The sequence below is a fragment of the Anser brachyrhynchus genome (genome assembly GCF_964034855.1).
Source record: "Anser brachyrhynchus genome assembly, chromosome: 2".
In the NCBI taxonomy this organism is placed as follows: Eukaryota; Metazoa; Chordata; class Aves; order Anseriformes; family Anatidae; genus Anser; species Anser brachyrhynchus.
In genome coordinates, this window is record NC_137695.1 from 139282257 (window position 1) to 139298823 (window position 16567).

The 16567-nt window shown below is 39.5% G+C and overlaps 1 protein-coding gene across 12 annotated transcripts in view; it reads right to left on the reverse strand.

Annotated features, from left to right (window-relative positions):
* RGS22 (regulator of G protein signaling 22) overlaps positions 1-16567 on the reverse strand; it is a 74456-nt gene that overhangs the window by 50276 nt on the left and 7613 nt on the right. For all 12 annotated transcript variants that reach the window (XR_013947703.1, XR_013947704.1, XR_013947705.1 and 9 more), the window contains exons 4-7: positions 11701-11922; positions 6665-6750; positions 3127-3292; positions 2609-2780 (exon numbers count right to left, since the gene is read on the reverse strand). Coding sequence is in view for 7 of the 12 variants with exons in the window: in XM_080583166.1 (XP_080439292.1) it covers positions 2609-2780; positions 3127-3292; positions 6665-6750; positions 11701-11922 (646 nt within the window). In the remaining 5 variants the exon portion in view is untranslated. The remainder of the gene's footprint in view (positions 1-2608; positions 2781-3126; positions 3293-6664; positions 6751-11700; positions 11923-16567) is intronic.

Below are 16567 nucleotides of genomic sequence, written 5' to 3' on the forward strand. Positions count from 1 at the left end.
GTGCTGCAGGGCCTGGCTTCTTCCCTGAGCATTTGCTCATGGTTTGATCAAAATCACAGTTCGTAGCAGGACTGTTTTCTCTTTAGGCATAAGGAAGCTAGTAAGTGATAAGTCTTTGTTTAATTATTGCAAAGTGTCTAAAACATCAAATGTGCCTCTGTCAGCTGTGTAAAGTCTTGGCATACACAGGAGAACAACAAAGCCCTTGATTATGTCAAGGACTCTGGAAATATTTAACAACCCTGCAGTCTAGTCTGCCACCCAGAAATGGCTCCTTTCTGTTTAAAGATGTTTTATAACTGGTAAGTTCATAACAATGACTGGCCATGTTTGTTGGTTTGTTGGTTGGTTGGTGGTTTCTTGCTGTCTACACTACCCCACTCCTCTTTGTGCCCATGCTATGAGGCATGCCCTGCCATCCTGGTCTGCTGAGAAAGAAACTTGATGCTTTAACTTACTCAAGCACCTTTTCTACTTCTGACAGATTTTCTACAAAACAAGTGCTTCTGGAGCATGTTAGTGGAGATGATTTGAATATACATACTGTTTACCTAGGTTAATGCTGCTATCATTTCACTGGTCAGCCCTGTAAAATTGAGCAGAATGACTACAGATATTTTGAACATCAACAGAATCTAAGTGAAAGTGAAAAAAAAAAAACAGTCATAATTCAACTGTGGCTTTACAATATCTTCATATCAATCCAGTAGTTAAAGTACTGGATAAGCTTAATCTTCAGTATTTTCCTAAAGCTAAGACATAGGCATTGATATTCTATTGTATCAGTAAGGTAAACACCTGGGTACGTTCAGTCACATTGTCAATGAGACAGATGCTACAAACTCTGAGCACATGTACTACATCGGACTGTGACAGAAAAGGGCTAAAGTCCTCCGATCCACTAACTTCACATTTGCATTGTTATTAGCCTACGTAACTCTCTACAGTAGGCTAGTCAATAAATGGCGATGGCAGTTAGACATTCCTTGTGTCAATCTACAAAGAAGCCAAGTGCAGGCTACTGTCACAGACAGAACCTTGGATTAGTATTGTGGCATAGAAATTCTCTGCTCTGCACTTACATACTTTCATGTGTAAGTACCTACAACACAATACGTTGACATTAATTTAAAAGTCAGTGTTATTTAAAATATCTTTTCTTATTACTAAACTATTACTAATACTGTCATTTGACAAAGTATAATTTCTCAACACAGTTCTATGAACCTGAAACATGAACAATGATTTCACATGACCTAGAAGAACCAGGGAGAGAGACGCACAGCTTTTGAGTAATCAAAAGCCAAGTGGTAAATGTTTTTGCTCAAGACATCTGTTCATCACCCTGATCCAACTGAAGCAGAAAGCAAGGAATTCAAACTGTATTGTCAAAGCAAATACCTTCAGCTATTGCACTCTTTTTAATTGTAGGCTGGTTCTGAGAAACTTAGCTGATGCCCTTTATTGCTTTTAGTTCTTGATCCCTACAATAGATTAATATTGTGCCTAAAAATAGTTTTCTGACTGGAAAATAAATGCTAGCTTTCCCGTGAAAGAAGAAGTACACGTAAAATCAATGTCTATGTTATAAAACACAGCTTTCAGCGAGAAGATAAAAGATATTCATTGAGGCAAAATGCTCAGAGGTCAGAGAGGTTTTCTATAGTTCTATGCTCAGTCCACTGCAATACGGAGCCATGCTACATAATGGCACTGCAAGAATGGTGCACTTGTGACCTTTCTGCTCAAAGCACTGCAAAAATTACTGGTAGAGTCATGAGCTGCAAACAAGTGCAACTTGAATAACTTCATCAATAATCCATGAATCAGCAATATGTTTCCTGAGATAATCCACATGGGTTTTGGGAAAGAAGACAGATTTCTGGAATTACCACGTCTTCCAATTTTCCATTCAGCCTTTCAACTCCAAGGTCCCAGCAGTACAAGTCTCAAGGTATGGCTGTTTTTTCTCTGAGAATGGGGAGAGAGAGAACTCCTAGCAACTCTGTTCATCTTGCTATTGCCTACAGGACAGAAGCAAAGCTATGCAATCATGTATGTTAACATGTGTGTCTGTGTGTTTTCTCCCAGTACCTTTGAACCTGCTGAACAATTTCAGTTAAGTTTGACAGATAGACAAGAATGTCACAAACAATTACATTCTCTAAGATTCATAAAAACTGGCAGCCAGAAGGCCTGTAAGTGCCCAACATAAATACCCTGGGATGGCTGCAGTACAAATCATATATTATCAAATACCCAAAGGATCTAGACAATTAAGTCTTGCAAATCATCTCAAAAGACCAACCAACTAAACAAGCAAACAAAAAAAAATTCAGCTGAAACTTAAAGATATATGTGAGACATAAACGTGTAAGGAAAGAAGCTTCTACTATCACAAAATTACTTGACTACTAAGTCAAATTTACATTTAATGTTGTGGCTAGGGAAAGAAACAAACCCATTTTTTTCCCCCATCTGAAGCCTGAGATACCATGTGATACTTTTAGAAAGTAGTAAGTGGAGTTAGTAGCAATTCCTTAGAATGCCTTCTATTTTGACCTAGTCAGACAGTTATATATACAATATTTGTGCCTCTGTTACTTACCTAGGAGGCCAGTTTTGTCACTTAATGAATCATCTCTTTCATGCATCTCAGGCAAATGCTGAATATCTTGAATTTGACTAGAAGCTACAGGACACGTAAATGAATCTGTAGTTTTTGTGGATTCACTTTCTTTTGCTAACGTAAACCAATCCTTTGTCTGAGAAACTGTAGCCTATGAAAAGATAAGTCATAGAATAATTCAGCTTTATTTATTGCAGTGTTTCTGACAGAGGGCTTACTGTCTGTAGTCATTTTGTGCAGTCTATTTGTATACATTTCTATGCCAATAGTTCCCAGTGAAAAGAGCTGTATGACAGTAGCTGGGCATACTCATAACACAGCAGCAGTTCTGTTTAAGTTGTATGACCCATCAAACTTCTTCTATAGCACAAAGAGCTTTAAAAAGAAGGAATATTCAGAGAATCAGTTGTTCAATTAAGTTGGGACCTCAATTACAATAATTTAACCCAATGCATTCAATCTAGCTCAATGTTACACCCACTAAACATTCATTTTACCTGGCCAAGTGATACATAGAACTTCTTCATAGTGAATGAAGTGTCATCCTCTTCAGGAGAGGGAGGACTAGGGACTTTCTTCCTTATCCAGGGATAATAGTTACTGTCTATAGTGAAATTAATGCCAGTCTGGCTCCATTCTACTTGTGATATCAATTTAGCTAGCCTGAAATTAAATGTTCAGACAAGAAAATAGTTAATCTTAGCTTTTAGTCAGAGAAACAATTGATTTTTCCCTAGAATAGGCAATAAAAAACATGATCACTCTGAAAATAAATTGCCACAGGGAACTTCATGTTCTACTTTATTATTTCACCACTCGCCTGCTGTCACATATGTAAACACCAGTACTGCCATTCCATAGTCCACCAGCTTTACAGATGGTGGCCTGCTTTACATTATAAATCTTTACCAGCAAAATTGATTTCTGTCAGGATGATCTTGCATATATCCATACAGCTCCAAACCCTGCCAAGAAACACTTGAACATATTGTTTGCTAAAATGGAACTATTCTCTCAGATTGCAGAAGCCCTGTATCAGTACCAGACATTACATTTCCTGTCCTTGACACAAGCAATCTTCAAACAGCAATGCCACAGCAGTGCTCATACTAATTGAGCTTTCAGATGATAACAAGACAGCAGGTGCTACTATGTTCAGTTGGCTGCTCTATGTAGACATAGTGCTGAAGAGCACTCCAGTGCTACCTTGTGATATTGTGAACCTTGCAATGTCCAGAAAAAGGCAGTATTAGAACCACATGACCAGGAGGATCTTGAGGATGCTTTGGCCTCAAGAACTGTGGCAAAGCATATTCGGTTAAGTCAGATAGAAGTATAAAACCAAGGTGCATATGAAGAGAAGTAGCCTATGCCTTAGCATATGACCATGAACTGAATGCCCATTTTTGTTTGTCCCCATTACTTGAAGGTGAAAAGGATTTCATTCTAGGATTGGAGTACCTTGTGTTGGTTTCATACTGGAGGGCAAATAAGTTCCACCATCATTCCCCTTCCACAAAAGAACAGGAGGAGAAAATATGATGAAAAAAGGCACATGGGTTGAGATAAGGACAGGGAGATCACTCACCACCTACCACCATAGGCAAAACAGACTCAGCATAGGGAGATTAATATAATTTATTGCATATTGATAACAGACTAGAGTGGTGAGAACTAAAAGCAAACCAAATTCACCTCCTCCCCCAGCTACCTTCTTCTACCTCCTCCTCCCGAGAGGCGCAGGGGAATGGGAATGGGGGTTGCGGTCAGTCCCTAACGATTCATCTCCGCCACTCCTTCACAATCACTCTCTGCCCCTGCTCCACGTGGGGTCCCTCCCACGGGATGCCGTCCTTCCCAAAATGAGCCTGGGGGGGCTGCCCACAGGCAGCAGCTCTTCAAGAACTGCTCCAGTATGGGTCCATACCATGGTGTCCATCTTCAGGAACAGACTTCTCAAGTGTGGGTCCCCCACAACCAGCCCTCCTGCCCCTGCGTGGGCTCCTCTCCACGGGCTGCAGCTCTGGTCCAGGGCCTGCTCCTGCGGGGACTCTCCATGGGCCACAGCCTCCTCCAGGCCACATCCACCTGCTCCACCAGGGGCTCCTCCATGAGCTGCAGCGTGGAGATCTGCTCATGTGGGACCCATGAGCTGTAGAGGAACTTCTGCTCTGGCAACTGGAGCACCTGCTGCCCTCCTTCACTGACCTTGGTGTCTAAAGGGTTGACTCCCTCCTCTCTCCCAGCTGCTGTGACACAACAGTTTTTTTCCTTTATTAAATCTGCTCTCGCAGAGGTGCAACCAGCATGGCCCACTGTCTCAGCTCTAGCCAGCAGCGGGTCCTTTATGGAGCTGGCTGGAGCTGGCTCTGATCTGACATGGGGTGGCCTCTGGGCTCTTCTCACATAGGCCACCCCTGCAGCCACCCCACTACCAAAACCTTGCCACATAAACCTAATACATATTTTCATCTTATCTTCATCTTTAAACACAAGCTACCAGTTTAACACCTCAGCTTATCTTGCTCCTGATTCAGGGACGTAATTTAAAGCACTGATATCTACAGAAAATAGGCACATGCATGTACAGACTGGGGGACTAGAGGATGAAGAGGTCTAGAGGGGAAGACACATGAGTAGCGGCTGAGGTCCCTTGGTCTGTTCAGCCCAGAGCAGAGCAGGCTGAGGGGAGGCCTCATGGCGGCCTGCAGCTCCCTCATGAGGGGAGCGGAGGGGCAGGCGCTGAGCTCTGCTCTCTGGGGACAGCGACAGGACCCGAGGGAACGGCATGGAGCTGGGACAGGGGAGGGTCAGGCTGGGTGTTAGGGAAAGGTTCTTCACCCAGAGGGTGGTCGGGCACTGGGGCAGGCTCCCCAGGGCAGCCGTCATGGCACCAAGCCTGCTGGAGTTCAAGAACATTTGGACAATGCTGTCAGACATATGGTTTGATTTTTGGGTAGTCCTGTGTGGAGCCAGGAGATGGACTCAATGATCTGTGTGGGTTCCTTCCAACTCAGGATATTGTATGATTCTGTGATTCTAAGATAGTTTTATATAATTCTCTTATGTAACCCTGCTTCATAAAGATAGATAGATAGATAGATAGATAGATAGATAGATAGATAGATAGATAGATAGTTAGATAGATAGATAAAAACACCTTTGGTATAGCAGAAGATAAAACTTTTAGTGTTTCACAATGCCCAGATACCTGTATCATAAAGCAGGCTTCCACTAAAGGTAAAATGGAACACTCTTTGATGGTTTTCTTATTCTTTGCAGTTTCCCTCATGAAACATTCCCAAGTGCAGTCTTCAGGATATTGGAAGTTAAAAATAATTTTGAATCTTTTCATGTAGAAGTCAGTACCCCAGTAACTATTCTGTCATAACAATTAACAAACATGTTTTGTGAACCATACTGCCAAGCTGCTTCTCCTTTTAGGAACCCTACACACTACAATTATCAGCATCTAGAAACGACCTTAAGGGTTGTAGAGACAGGTCCTTCTGAAACACAGACCAAACCTCTTGAATATTAGAAAAGAGGCTGAAAGGACATCTGGAAAAATACAGCAAGTGTATAACTGGAAATCCTCCAAACTTCGCCATGGCATCCCACAGAGAACCTTGCAAAAGGAAATCTGAAGTAGGCTCGAAGATACAAAACAGATAATTGAGATAAAAAGGACTATCTGTCTTTTTTTAATAGATTTTATGGATTCATCTCTTTTACCCATATGGCTTATATATTGATTAGAGAGAAATGTATTGCTACCATGATATCTCTGTGAAAGAGAGATCCAAGAATCACCAAATACCACTCCTACTCTCTCTGTAGTGTTGTAATATAGTATGTAATTGTGGTCAAGGATAATTACAGAAAAACAACTGAAAAAAAAGTCACTGATTTTAATTTATCCAGGTTGTTAAAACTCTAAAAGACAAGAGGTGAGAGAAAATATATTGAGTACTGTCAAGATTAGTTAAAAGACAAATGTAGATTTAAAACTAAGAGCATAAAAGACTGTAATACCTGTATTCAAAGTAGCAGTCGCTTTCTAGAAAAGCTGGAAGTCTTTCTTTCTTAATCCACTGAACCGCTTGTTCTCGATTAAGACGCTATTAAAAAAGAAATGCCAAAGATTTGCAGTATTCTTGACTCTATTATTTTGCTTGACATGTAATGGATTCTCTCCATCCCCCTTCTAAAGAAGCATTGTCTTACAAAAACTAGTATACAATGTACATCGCCTTTGTTATCCAGTTTAGCCTTAACTGTACCAGGACAATTGAATTTCTTTACTTTGCTATTAACAAGTAATAAGGCCTAAATATGATTTTGCCTATGAGAGTACAACTTTTTTAACAAATCATGGCTGTTTTTTCTTCAAAAATAATGTCTACCTAGACTTCAGCATGGCCTTTGACACGGTCTCCCATAGTGTTCTCCTGGAGAAGATGGCAGCCCATGGCTTGGACAGGTACACTCTTTGCTGGGTTAAAAACTGGCTGGACATCCAGGCCCAGGAAGTAGTGGTGAATGGAGTGTAATCCAGCTGGCAAACAGCCACCAGTGGTGTTCCCCAGGGGTCACTGTTGAGGCCCATCCTCTTTAATATCTTTACTGATGATTTGGATGAGGGAATTGAGTGCACCCTCAGTAAGTTTGCAGACAACACCAAGTTGGGGGAAAGTGTCGATCTGCCTCAGGGTCAGAAGGCCCTGCAGAGGGACCTGGACAAGAAGTGTTGATGCGATGAGGTTCAACACGGCTAAGTGCCGGGTCTTGCACTTGGGCCACAACAACCCCACGTAGCTCTACAGGCCTGGGGGAGAATGGCTCAAAAACTGTGCAGAGGAAAAGGATTTGGGGGTGCTGATTGATGCTCGCCTGAACACGAGCCAGCAGTGTGCCCAGGGGGCCAAGAAGGCCAATGGCATCCTGGCTTGTATCAGGAATAGTGTAGCCAGCAGGACCAGGGAGGTGATCATCCCCTTCTACTCTGCTCTGGTGAGGCTGCACCTCAAGTACTGTGTTCAGTTTTGGGTTCCTCAGTATGAGAAGGACGTTGAGGCCCTGGAATATATGCTGAGTCATGCTTTTACCACACAATTCCAATACAAATTTTCTGCAGTAGGAAACTGATAATTTTTCTGATTTATTCATCTTTTATAAACAGACATTATTACATTTTTTCCTCAATAATTTGAGGAATAGGGAATCTTTGGCATAAATTATAATTTGCAAATGGTAGAACTCTGGATATTAAAATAATAATAATAATAATCAAAGATCAGTTATCACCTTTCCCACTTTTATGTTGCATAACTGCATTGCACACAGTAACACTTTAAATGGAAATCTAAGTGTGAATAGAATCAGACCCTTAATGTATTTCCGCTCAGGTGGTCTAAATCTCAGTGCCTAGTCAAAGCAGAAAGCTAGGTGCCGCCAAAGAGTGATTTGGAGGGTGAAAAGGAGGTGTTAAGCGGTGAGCTACACAGAAACAGCTAACTGAAAAACTTGCCTAAGGGTATTACAAAGACAGCAAGTTCTCTGAGTGTGGGCCACAGTGAACCATAACTGTTTAAATGACACGACACACCTTTTAACTTTTATTAAAAAAAAATAATTAAAAAGTGTGTGTTTTTTACACTCTTAGGGGACGACTGGTTTTATTTATCTGAGATGCGCTTTTCTTTTTAGAGAAGATTTTTACTAATTGATGATTAGTAAAAATGCAATAACTCCTCTTGTCCAGAGAAACAGGTGAATTTGGGGCAAGGATGGAAGTATCAATGTTTTTGCTACTTGCTATATCAAATAACCAGTTCATGTAAATTACATTTTAAATTTTCTTTCCATGAGCTAATATTTCATTAGGGACCAGGTTTATTTCTCCTTCATACATATCTGTAGGGGATTAAAAAAATCTAAATTACTCAGAAAGTGGGTGGTTTCATTTAGAGAGAAGAAAATATTTCAAAATATAGAAAGCTTATGTTGGCAGTGGCTCACACAATGTAATTTGTGGAGATGGAGACTAATTACTCCCAACCATACCGTATATACCTCCTTTTGGTAACTAACAAGCCTTTTGGAAATACAGAAGATTGTCTCTTTATTTTGGCCAGTCAGTCTGCATTTAATATTTATGTATTTACTGACTCACAGCCCAGTTTTTTATCTGAATGATTCATAACATGTTCACGTCTGTACATGGCTGGTACACAAAATTATATATACTATCAGAAGGAAAGAATCTCTACTCTTTCCCCTTCCCCAAAGACAGATGCAACGTTTAATCTGGTGGGTTTTGTTACCTTGGTTAGCTTCCTTACCCAGTCAGCCTTAGGCCATGCTGGGACCCAATCCAGTAAAGCTTTTAGCACGTGTTTAAGTTTAAGCATGTGTTTAACTTCACTTGATTAAAGTTAAACACACACTTAAGTGCTTTGCTGAACTGGGGTTTCTCTGAAGTAAGGTATGTGGGATGCCAGCCAGTTTCTTTCCATAGTGGTGACTGGGTCTACCCAACTCTGCAGGTTTTTTTCTCAATATATTTCACACCAAGTTGATTTTGACTATTGATAAGAAGTTACCTCCAAATCAAGCTACCTCCAAATCAATAACTAGCAAGTGTGCATGCACACATGCAGAAGGATCTTTGCTTATCCATAAATTTGTGGCAGTGTGAAAGGAAAGTAATATTGGTAGTATTTTTCTCTCTATTTCTCAGACTAGGTGCATTTGAATTCAGGCGGTAGCCTGAAAGGTCACAACTCATTTGCATCAGTAATGTGCGAGTGATGGCTGATCAACTGTCAATCAATGACAGAAGCAAAAATAGAAGCAGTCAAAGAAACAGAGGCAGCATTGCTCTATACTTGAAAAATCAAATTCTATTTGATTTGAACTGAACTACTTGATGCAGTTGGTCTGGGATGACTTCTGGTTCCGTCACAGTGTGGTACAATGAATGAAGTTGACATCTTTCACCTTACACAGTTGCAGTACTGATTTTTGGCATAGTATTTTGCAGGCTGCTTAATTCCAGCTCAGCCTTAAAATGCCAAGTTGAAGTGGATGAGGGCCTAAATTATCTGGTTTGGGCTGGGATAATTTTCTTCATATTAGCACATATGGTGCTATGTTTTGAACCTGTGACCAAAACAGTGACTAAAACATACTGTTTTAGCTATTGCTGGACAGGGCTTACTCAGTGCCAAGGCCTCTTCTTTTCACAGCCTGCCAGCGAGGAGGCTGGGGGTGAACCAGAAGATTGGAGGGGACACAGCCAGGACAGCTGACCCCAGCGGACCAAAGGGATATTCCAAATCATATGGTGTCCTGCTCAGCAATAAAAGCTGAGGGGACTGATGTTCAGAGTGATGGCATTTGTCTTCCCAAGTAACCATTACACATGATGAGCCTGGCTTCCCTGGAAATAGCTGAACATCTGCCTACCAATGGAAAGTAGTGAATGAATTCCTCATTTTGCTTTCCTTACACATGCAGCTTTATTTATTTATTTATTTTTATGTATTAAAATGCCTTCATCTTGACCCATGAGTTTTCTCTTTTTTACCTTTCCAATTCTCTCCCCAGTTCTACCGGGGAAAGTGAGCAAGTGGCTGTGTAGGGTTTAGCTGCCCGCTGAGTCATATTGTTCCTGAAAAAGCCATAATGCTTCCCATCTTTGGAAAATTCCATGGAGAAGGAAAGATATCCTTAAATAATATAGGAGCCCTGTTGCTCTAATCCATGAGAGATGTAAGTAATAGTGAAGACAAGGTGATGGCTTTGAATTTGTCGAAGAAGTCATCCACTGTCACAATAATGTGAGGTTATCCAAGAGAGCAATGTTAGCCACTCTTGCACAAGCACAAAACATTTCCTCAGTTGAGTCCTGACCCCAAATAAGAAATCGAGAATAGTTCTTCTGCTTTGGAGCTTTTGTCCCAAGGAAAATATTCATGAAAATAATCATTTAACGTGGTGGGCATGTCTGTGAGCTTTGTCCCGTTTTAGCATTTTCCCAGTTTATATTGCAGATAGTTGCAATCTCACATTGCTATCACTTTGTTAAACATCATTGCCTTTTGACCTCTCTCAACATTGTGTTTTCTTTTCTGAAAATCATTAAACGTATACTGAGCAAAGCAGCAGTCTGTTTTAACTCCCTGATTTTCTCTCAGCTTTCCAGCTATGACATAATTTAGAGCAGCCGCCTCTAAAAATGTAGCAAGACCTTAAACTGGCCTTGAATGAAATGAACTGAAGTCACATCAGTCACACCAATGCAAAGTAAGCAAGAAAGGAATAAACCAAGTATCCCAGTGAAATATATTTTTTTGTCCTCCAAAGATATTGCTTAAAGGTAAACTCCCACAACTAATGTCTTGCATTCTCACAGATGCACATGGTGCTTCAATTCTTGATTTTAACATGCCTAATCTGGTGCTGTATAAAGTCCTGAAAGTAAAGAGGTAACAATACCAAAATTGATGGTGTCTGAACAAATCTGAAACTTTTTCTTTTCTAAAATCCAACCTATTTTTCCATTAATTTACCATTCTTGTTGCCAAAGGTTATTTTTTCTGGCCATTTCAATTGATGCTAACCATGTAAATACTTTGGGAATTGATGGGGGAGAGACTTATGTGTTGCCAGACCACAGATGAGCTCATAGCCACATAAGGAAATTAATTAATAGGGAAAGACTGAGATGCATTAGTTTCAGTCAATTTGCACATTCCAGGGATCACTAGTAAAGTAACTGTTGTCATAATATTTTTTCTTTTAATATTAAAAAGTATTCAGACCACACAACTGAATCCTGCCCTACAGAATCTTCAAAATTCTGTGCTACAGGATGTACATGTGTAATTCCATTCAGTTGTCTGGTAGACACATGTGCATTGCAGGGCATAATTTGGCCCATCATTATGTTTTCCTAACATAAATTAACATTTTTCCCAAGCTACCAAGCCAAACACAACAATAACTACTGCCAGTATCTCTACAGCAAGATCTAAATATAAACTCAGTGGCTATAAGATGCTTACCATAGTGTTGTAATTTGGATCAATATTGAAGACTGGAGAAGCGCTGATCTTTTTGGAATGCTGCCCATCATTCTTTGCTTTCCTTATAACATCATAAATGGGGTTTGGAGGTTTCTGATCATGTAGAACTTTTTTCAGCTGGTTTTCCAGGCGTTGTGGGGCATCATTAACTACTTCAAAAACCCCAAAGTCAGGGTTAAATTTAACTGGCTGGGCAAAAGTCTACAAAAAGAAGTTTGGAAAGTTTTTAGCACTGTAATAAGGGAAATATCTCATTTAAGAAAATTACTTTTTATAGTATAGTCGCATCCTACAGAATGCAAGCTGGTATTATGAGGCTTCTTTCTCTTGATTCTAATTCACTCTAGATCACAGACCATTCTTTTTCAGATGCAAATTATAGATCCACTGCACAAATGCCTAGAACATATAGTTCATAGTGACTTCAGTAACTGTTCTGCAAGAAACTACTTTAGATACGGGATCAGATCTCCAGTATTATTTTCCCATTTACTACCACAAACAGGCAAGACTTGAAAAGATTAGCAATGAAGCTGACTTTTTAAATGTGAAAGCATTTGAGGAGGATGAATCTGAAGATTCCCAAATATAGGAATGGCTTTTCCCCATATTATTACTTGTAGGTCAAGCACCTACCAAAACCTACGGCCTATAGTGAATATACAGCACTACATCAGTCAGATACAGTAATATACATGAGGCAGACCAAACTTAAGCTTCAGCTACGTAATTTTAACTTTTGTCAGCACACACGCACACATAAAAAACAAACAAACAAAGCACTGCATTGTACATTTTAAAACAGAGCACAAGGCATCTTTCATCTTTTGAGCTCTCATATTAAATATTTCCTTTTCTTCTACATACTTCTATCTTTCGAGTGAAGAGGGGAAAATATTGATGGATTTTACGGAAATCTTGGGAGATAACCAAGACATTTATGAAACAGGCTATATACAACCAGAGCATATGAGTATCTCCATACTGAGTTGGAGGACTAGAGGACATGTAGTATTTAATAACTGAAGAAAGCAGGAGTGAAAAATCCTGGCCATATCCAGATCCAGTGCCAAGACTTTTTTTGGCATTGTTCCAACCAGGATCCCACCTGGTGTTTGTACAGTTGTCGTTCCCCTGCACTTAATAAGATTATTATATTTTTTCAAGCACTGTATTTTTCATTTCCTTGAACTTCTTCATGTATCACAGTACGCATATAGAAGCATATATATACACACACACAGACATAATTCATACACATACTACATATGTTGAATACATGCTACATATAATATAGAAGTATATTATAAACCAATTTTATTCTTCTTTATACCTATGTAAGTCCAAAGCAACCATGTCAATGTCGGCTATTTTGTTGCTTCTGTTTGAAGCACCTTTGTTGATAAATGTCTTATAGAGGAATGCCCCAAATCAGCCCATGTGGCTGCAACGTGTGGTTAGAACATTCCCTGCTTCTCCCATAATGTCTCACTGTGGAGGCTCAGCCTGGCAAAGCACGTAGCACGTGAGAGCTTTAAGTATATGATTAGGGCCTATGACATCAGACTGTCACTGGTCAGAGCCATGCATGGAATTGCACTAGTCTGTTGAGTTACCTAACTTCAGTTGAAAATCAAGGCTTGTTTTTTGTTCTCTGACACCTCGTGCCTCTTTCGGCATTAATTTTCTCCAGGGTACTCTGCAGGTTTTAGTGCTTTTTCTCCAGATGTAGTGAGCAGCATTTAAAAGAGGCTTTTATGTGTTGTTTTATGTGTTCTCTATACTTCATTCCGACCTGCTCCCCATTTGTTGTGCATACGTTTCACTTAGTTTCAAACCTAATTTGGGCAGCTACTAACTTTTAAGAGACTAACTGTGCAACCCTAATAATCTCCAAATGTATTCTTTCTTATTTTTTGTGTGCTTTTAAAATGGAAACAGAAGAATATAAGCTAAGAAACAAGGTGCTTCAGTCTCTCAGAATTTGAAATGCACTTGCTTGCAGAAAAAAAAAGCAATCAAAATGCAAATTCCGTAATCTAGGGTTACATGACTAGATATGACCAGATTATTTTAGTACCATGTTATTCAAGTTGAAAACTAAGGAAAGATGACAAAGTTTGTCACACATACCTGCTTTTACTAAATCCTGTGTAACTTACCCTAGATCTAGGTTTTCAATGCACATTCTCATTCACTGAATGGAAAACATATGGCAACTTTAATATAGTGAAACAGATGGCAATGGCAAGTTTCAAAATGTAGAGTGTATTGCTATTTTGGGTGTCCAACTATGAATCATTTATAAGACATACACTAATGGAGCAAAAGGACATACACGGTTAAGAGGATTAAGACTTCACACAGTACATACAGAATCACAGATTCATTTAGGTTGGAAGAGACCTCCAAGATCACCTAGTCCAACCTCTACTTGACTGAAACAGGTGGTTCTGGTCTAGAGTTTTGAGGTATGGACCAAGGTGTAGTTTACTTGTCCCCAGGTATAATTATTCCCCATTACGTGACACCAGCAAGATTGCATCTGAAGTACTGTATCCAGTTTTGGGTCTCCAGTACAAGCAGAACATTCATAAACTTGAGTAGGCCCAGCAGAAGACTTCTGAGATTGTCAAAGGCTGAAGCACTTGCCCTGTGAGGAAAAGCTGAGGGAACAGAGCTTGTTTAGCTTGAAGAGACAGCTCTGGTGTGAGACCTAGCAGCAGTCTGACAGTACTTACAAGGAGATTACTGAGAAGACAGGCTTTTCAGAGAGGTACATGGTGAAAGGACAAGAGATGATGTTCATACACTGAAATAGAAGAGGCTCCAACTGGATATAAGAAAAAAAAAATGATAGTAGGATAATTGGAATTGGGACAAACTGTCCAAAGAGACTATGGAATATGTTGTTGGAGATTTGCAAGCAATCTGGTCTCAGCATTAAAGCACTGACCCTGCTTTGAGCAGGAGGCCAGACTACAGTCCTCCCCAAAGCCCTTTCCAGCATGAAGTGCAAGTCCCAAATTCTACCAGAGAGAACATCTCATCAAAGCATCTTAGCATCATATAAAAACAATTTAGAACAGTTTAAGCCTTCCTGGGGAAGTGTATTTCACTACCTTGCTTAAGAAAACTAGAATGATAAATCAGAATGCTTTTATAGGCATAATGAAAGAAGAGGTCATGACCTTCTTAAATCATCCCCACCAAAAAAATAAAAATGATAATGTTATGATGAAATCAAATAGGAGCACCAAAAATAAAAAAAAAAAGCTGATTTCTTTGTAGGAAGCATTTTCCAAGTTACAGGACAGGACAGAGAGAGTCACTCAGTTCTCTCAGCATATGAAAAACAAAAATTTTGGAACAAAACACATAATCTAACCATTCCTACACATTACAACCACAAAAAAAAAAAAGAAAAGAAAAAAAAAAAAAAGCTCAATACCCTGTAGCAAGCAAACCTAAAGCTTTTCCCACAGAAGCCAAGTGCCATAAAATCCTATGTTTCACAGGACAATAATGGGAGAGGTTTATGGCACCACCAATATTCTGGGTCATTGCAATAACAAGGAATCTCTTCAGTGAAGATGACTATGTTGTGTTAAGGAGTGGATGATAGCCTACACTATAAAAGAAGGGAAAAAAATTATCCATGCCAATCTAATATACTAAGAAATGCCTTTCTTACCCCAGATTTGGCAAGTGCTTTAGCTTTTTACGGACAAGTAAAATACAATAACCAAAGACTAAAAGTATCAATGCATTCTTCCCTACATTCTTTCTCTAGTTTGGGCCAGTTTTTGATCCTTTGAAGATAAAGAGGAAAAACTCCAGAGCCAAATTATACTTCAAGATGTTAAAAAATAAAAATAAAATTAAAAAAAATCAGTTTTGGCAGGAGTCTTGAAACTTGGGATTCATATATTATCAATGTAGCACAATAGAAAGGATCAACAAGGATTTGAGAATACTAACAAATAAGCTTACTAACTCTGTAATCCACAGGCAATTCCCCCGTTGGCCCCAGTATGACCAATATAACTCAGCATAGTTAGCTTCAGAAAAAATCTCCAAGCAAACAACAAAAAGATGTTTTCACACTGTGGTACAGCAATACTATTGAATAAATAAACAATTGCATGTACATTTTTGACAGCAAAGAAATTTTGTGGCTGTCAAATGCACATTGAATATGGTTTCAGCTTAAGAATAAATAAAATACATAATTCTGAAATCTGAAGTTATACACTTAACTGAAGGGAAGGCAAATTTCCCTCAGTCTTCCCAAAACAGAAACCAAAACAGCATCCATCACCATGTTGCCAGGATATCAGACATATAAATCTTACTGTTCTCTGCCTTAACAGTTTTCAGATATACTTAACTTCAGATACAGTTAACAAATGCGTAAATATGCTCACCACATCCCACCCCGAGTAATATAGTTTGATCCCAAGAGAAACAGAATGACCACAGCTTGGCTGCCTCTTAGGTTAAGGCCCTGAAAGGGTGGGAATGAGTAGAGACCTCATCCAGGAACTTTGCCAAAACTTCTTTAAGAAGGGTATGTGTATATCATAAATAAAAGTCAGTGAGAATCCAGACCAGAAAAGAATTTGAGCAGCTCTAGGAAGTGCCTGGAAAATTCAGGCTGCACATGGTCAATGCCAAATCTCCCATTGACTTCAGTGAGTCCAGGATTCCCCTTCCATTGATGAGTAAGATTCAAGTCACAGTCACACACCACAAAGAGAGGAACATTTTAGGTAAACCTACTATCAATAAGAAGAGAACTCAGGTTATGTTTTTTTGCCTCCTTGAATATCAGAGGCAAGTTTTA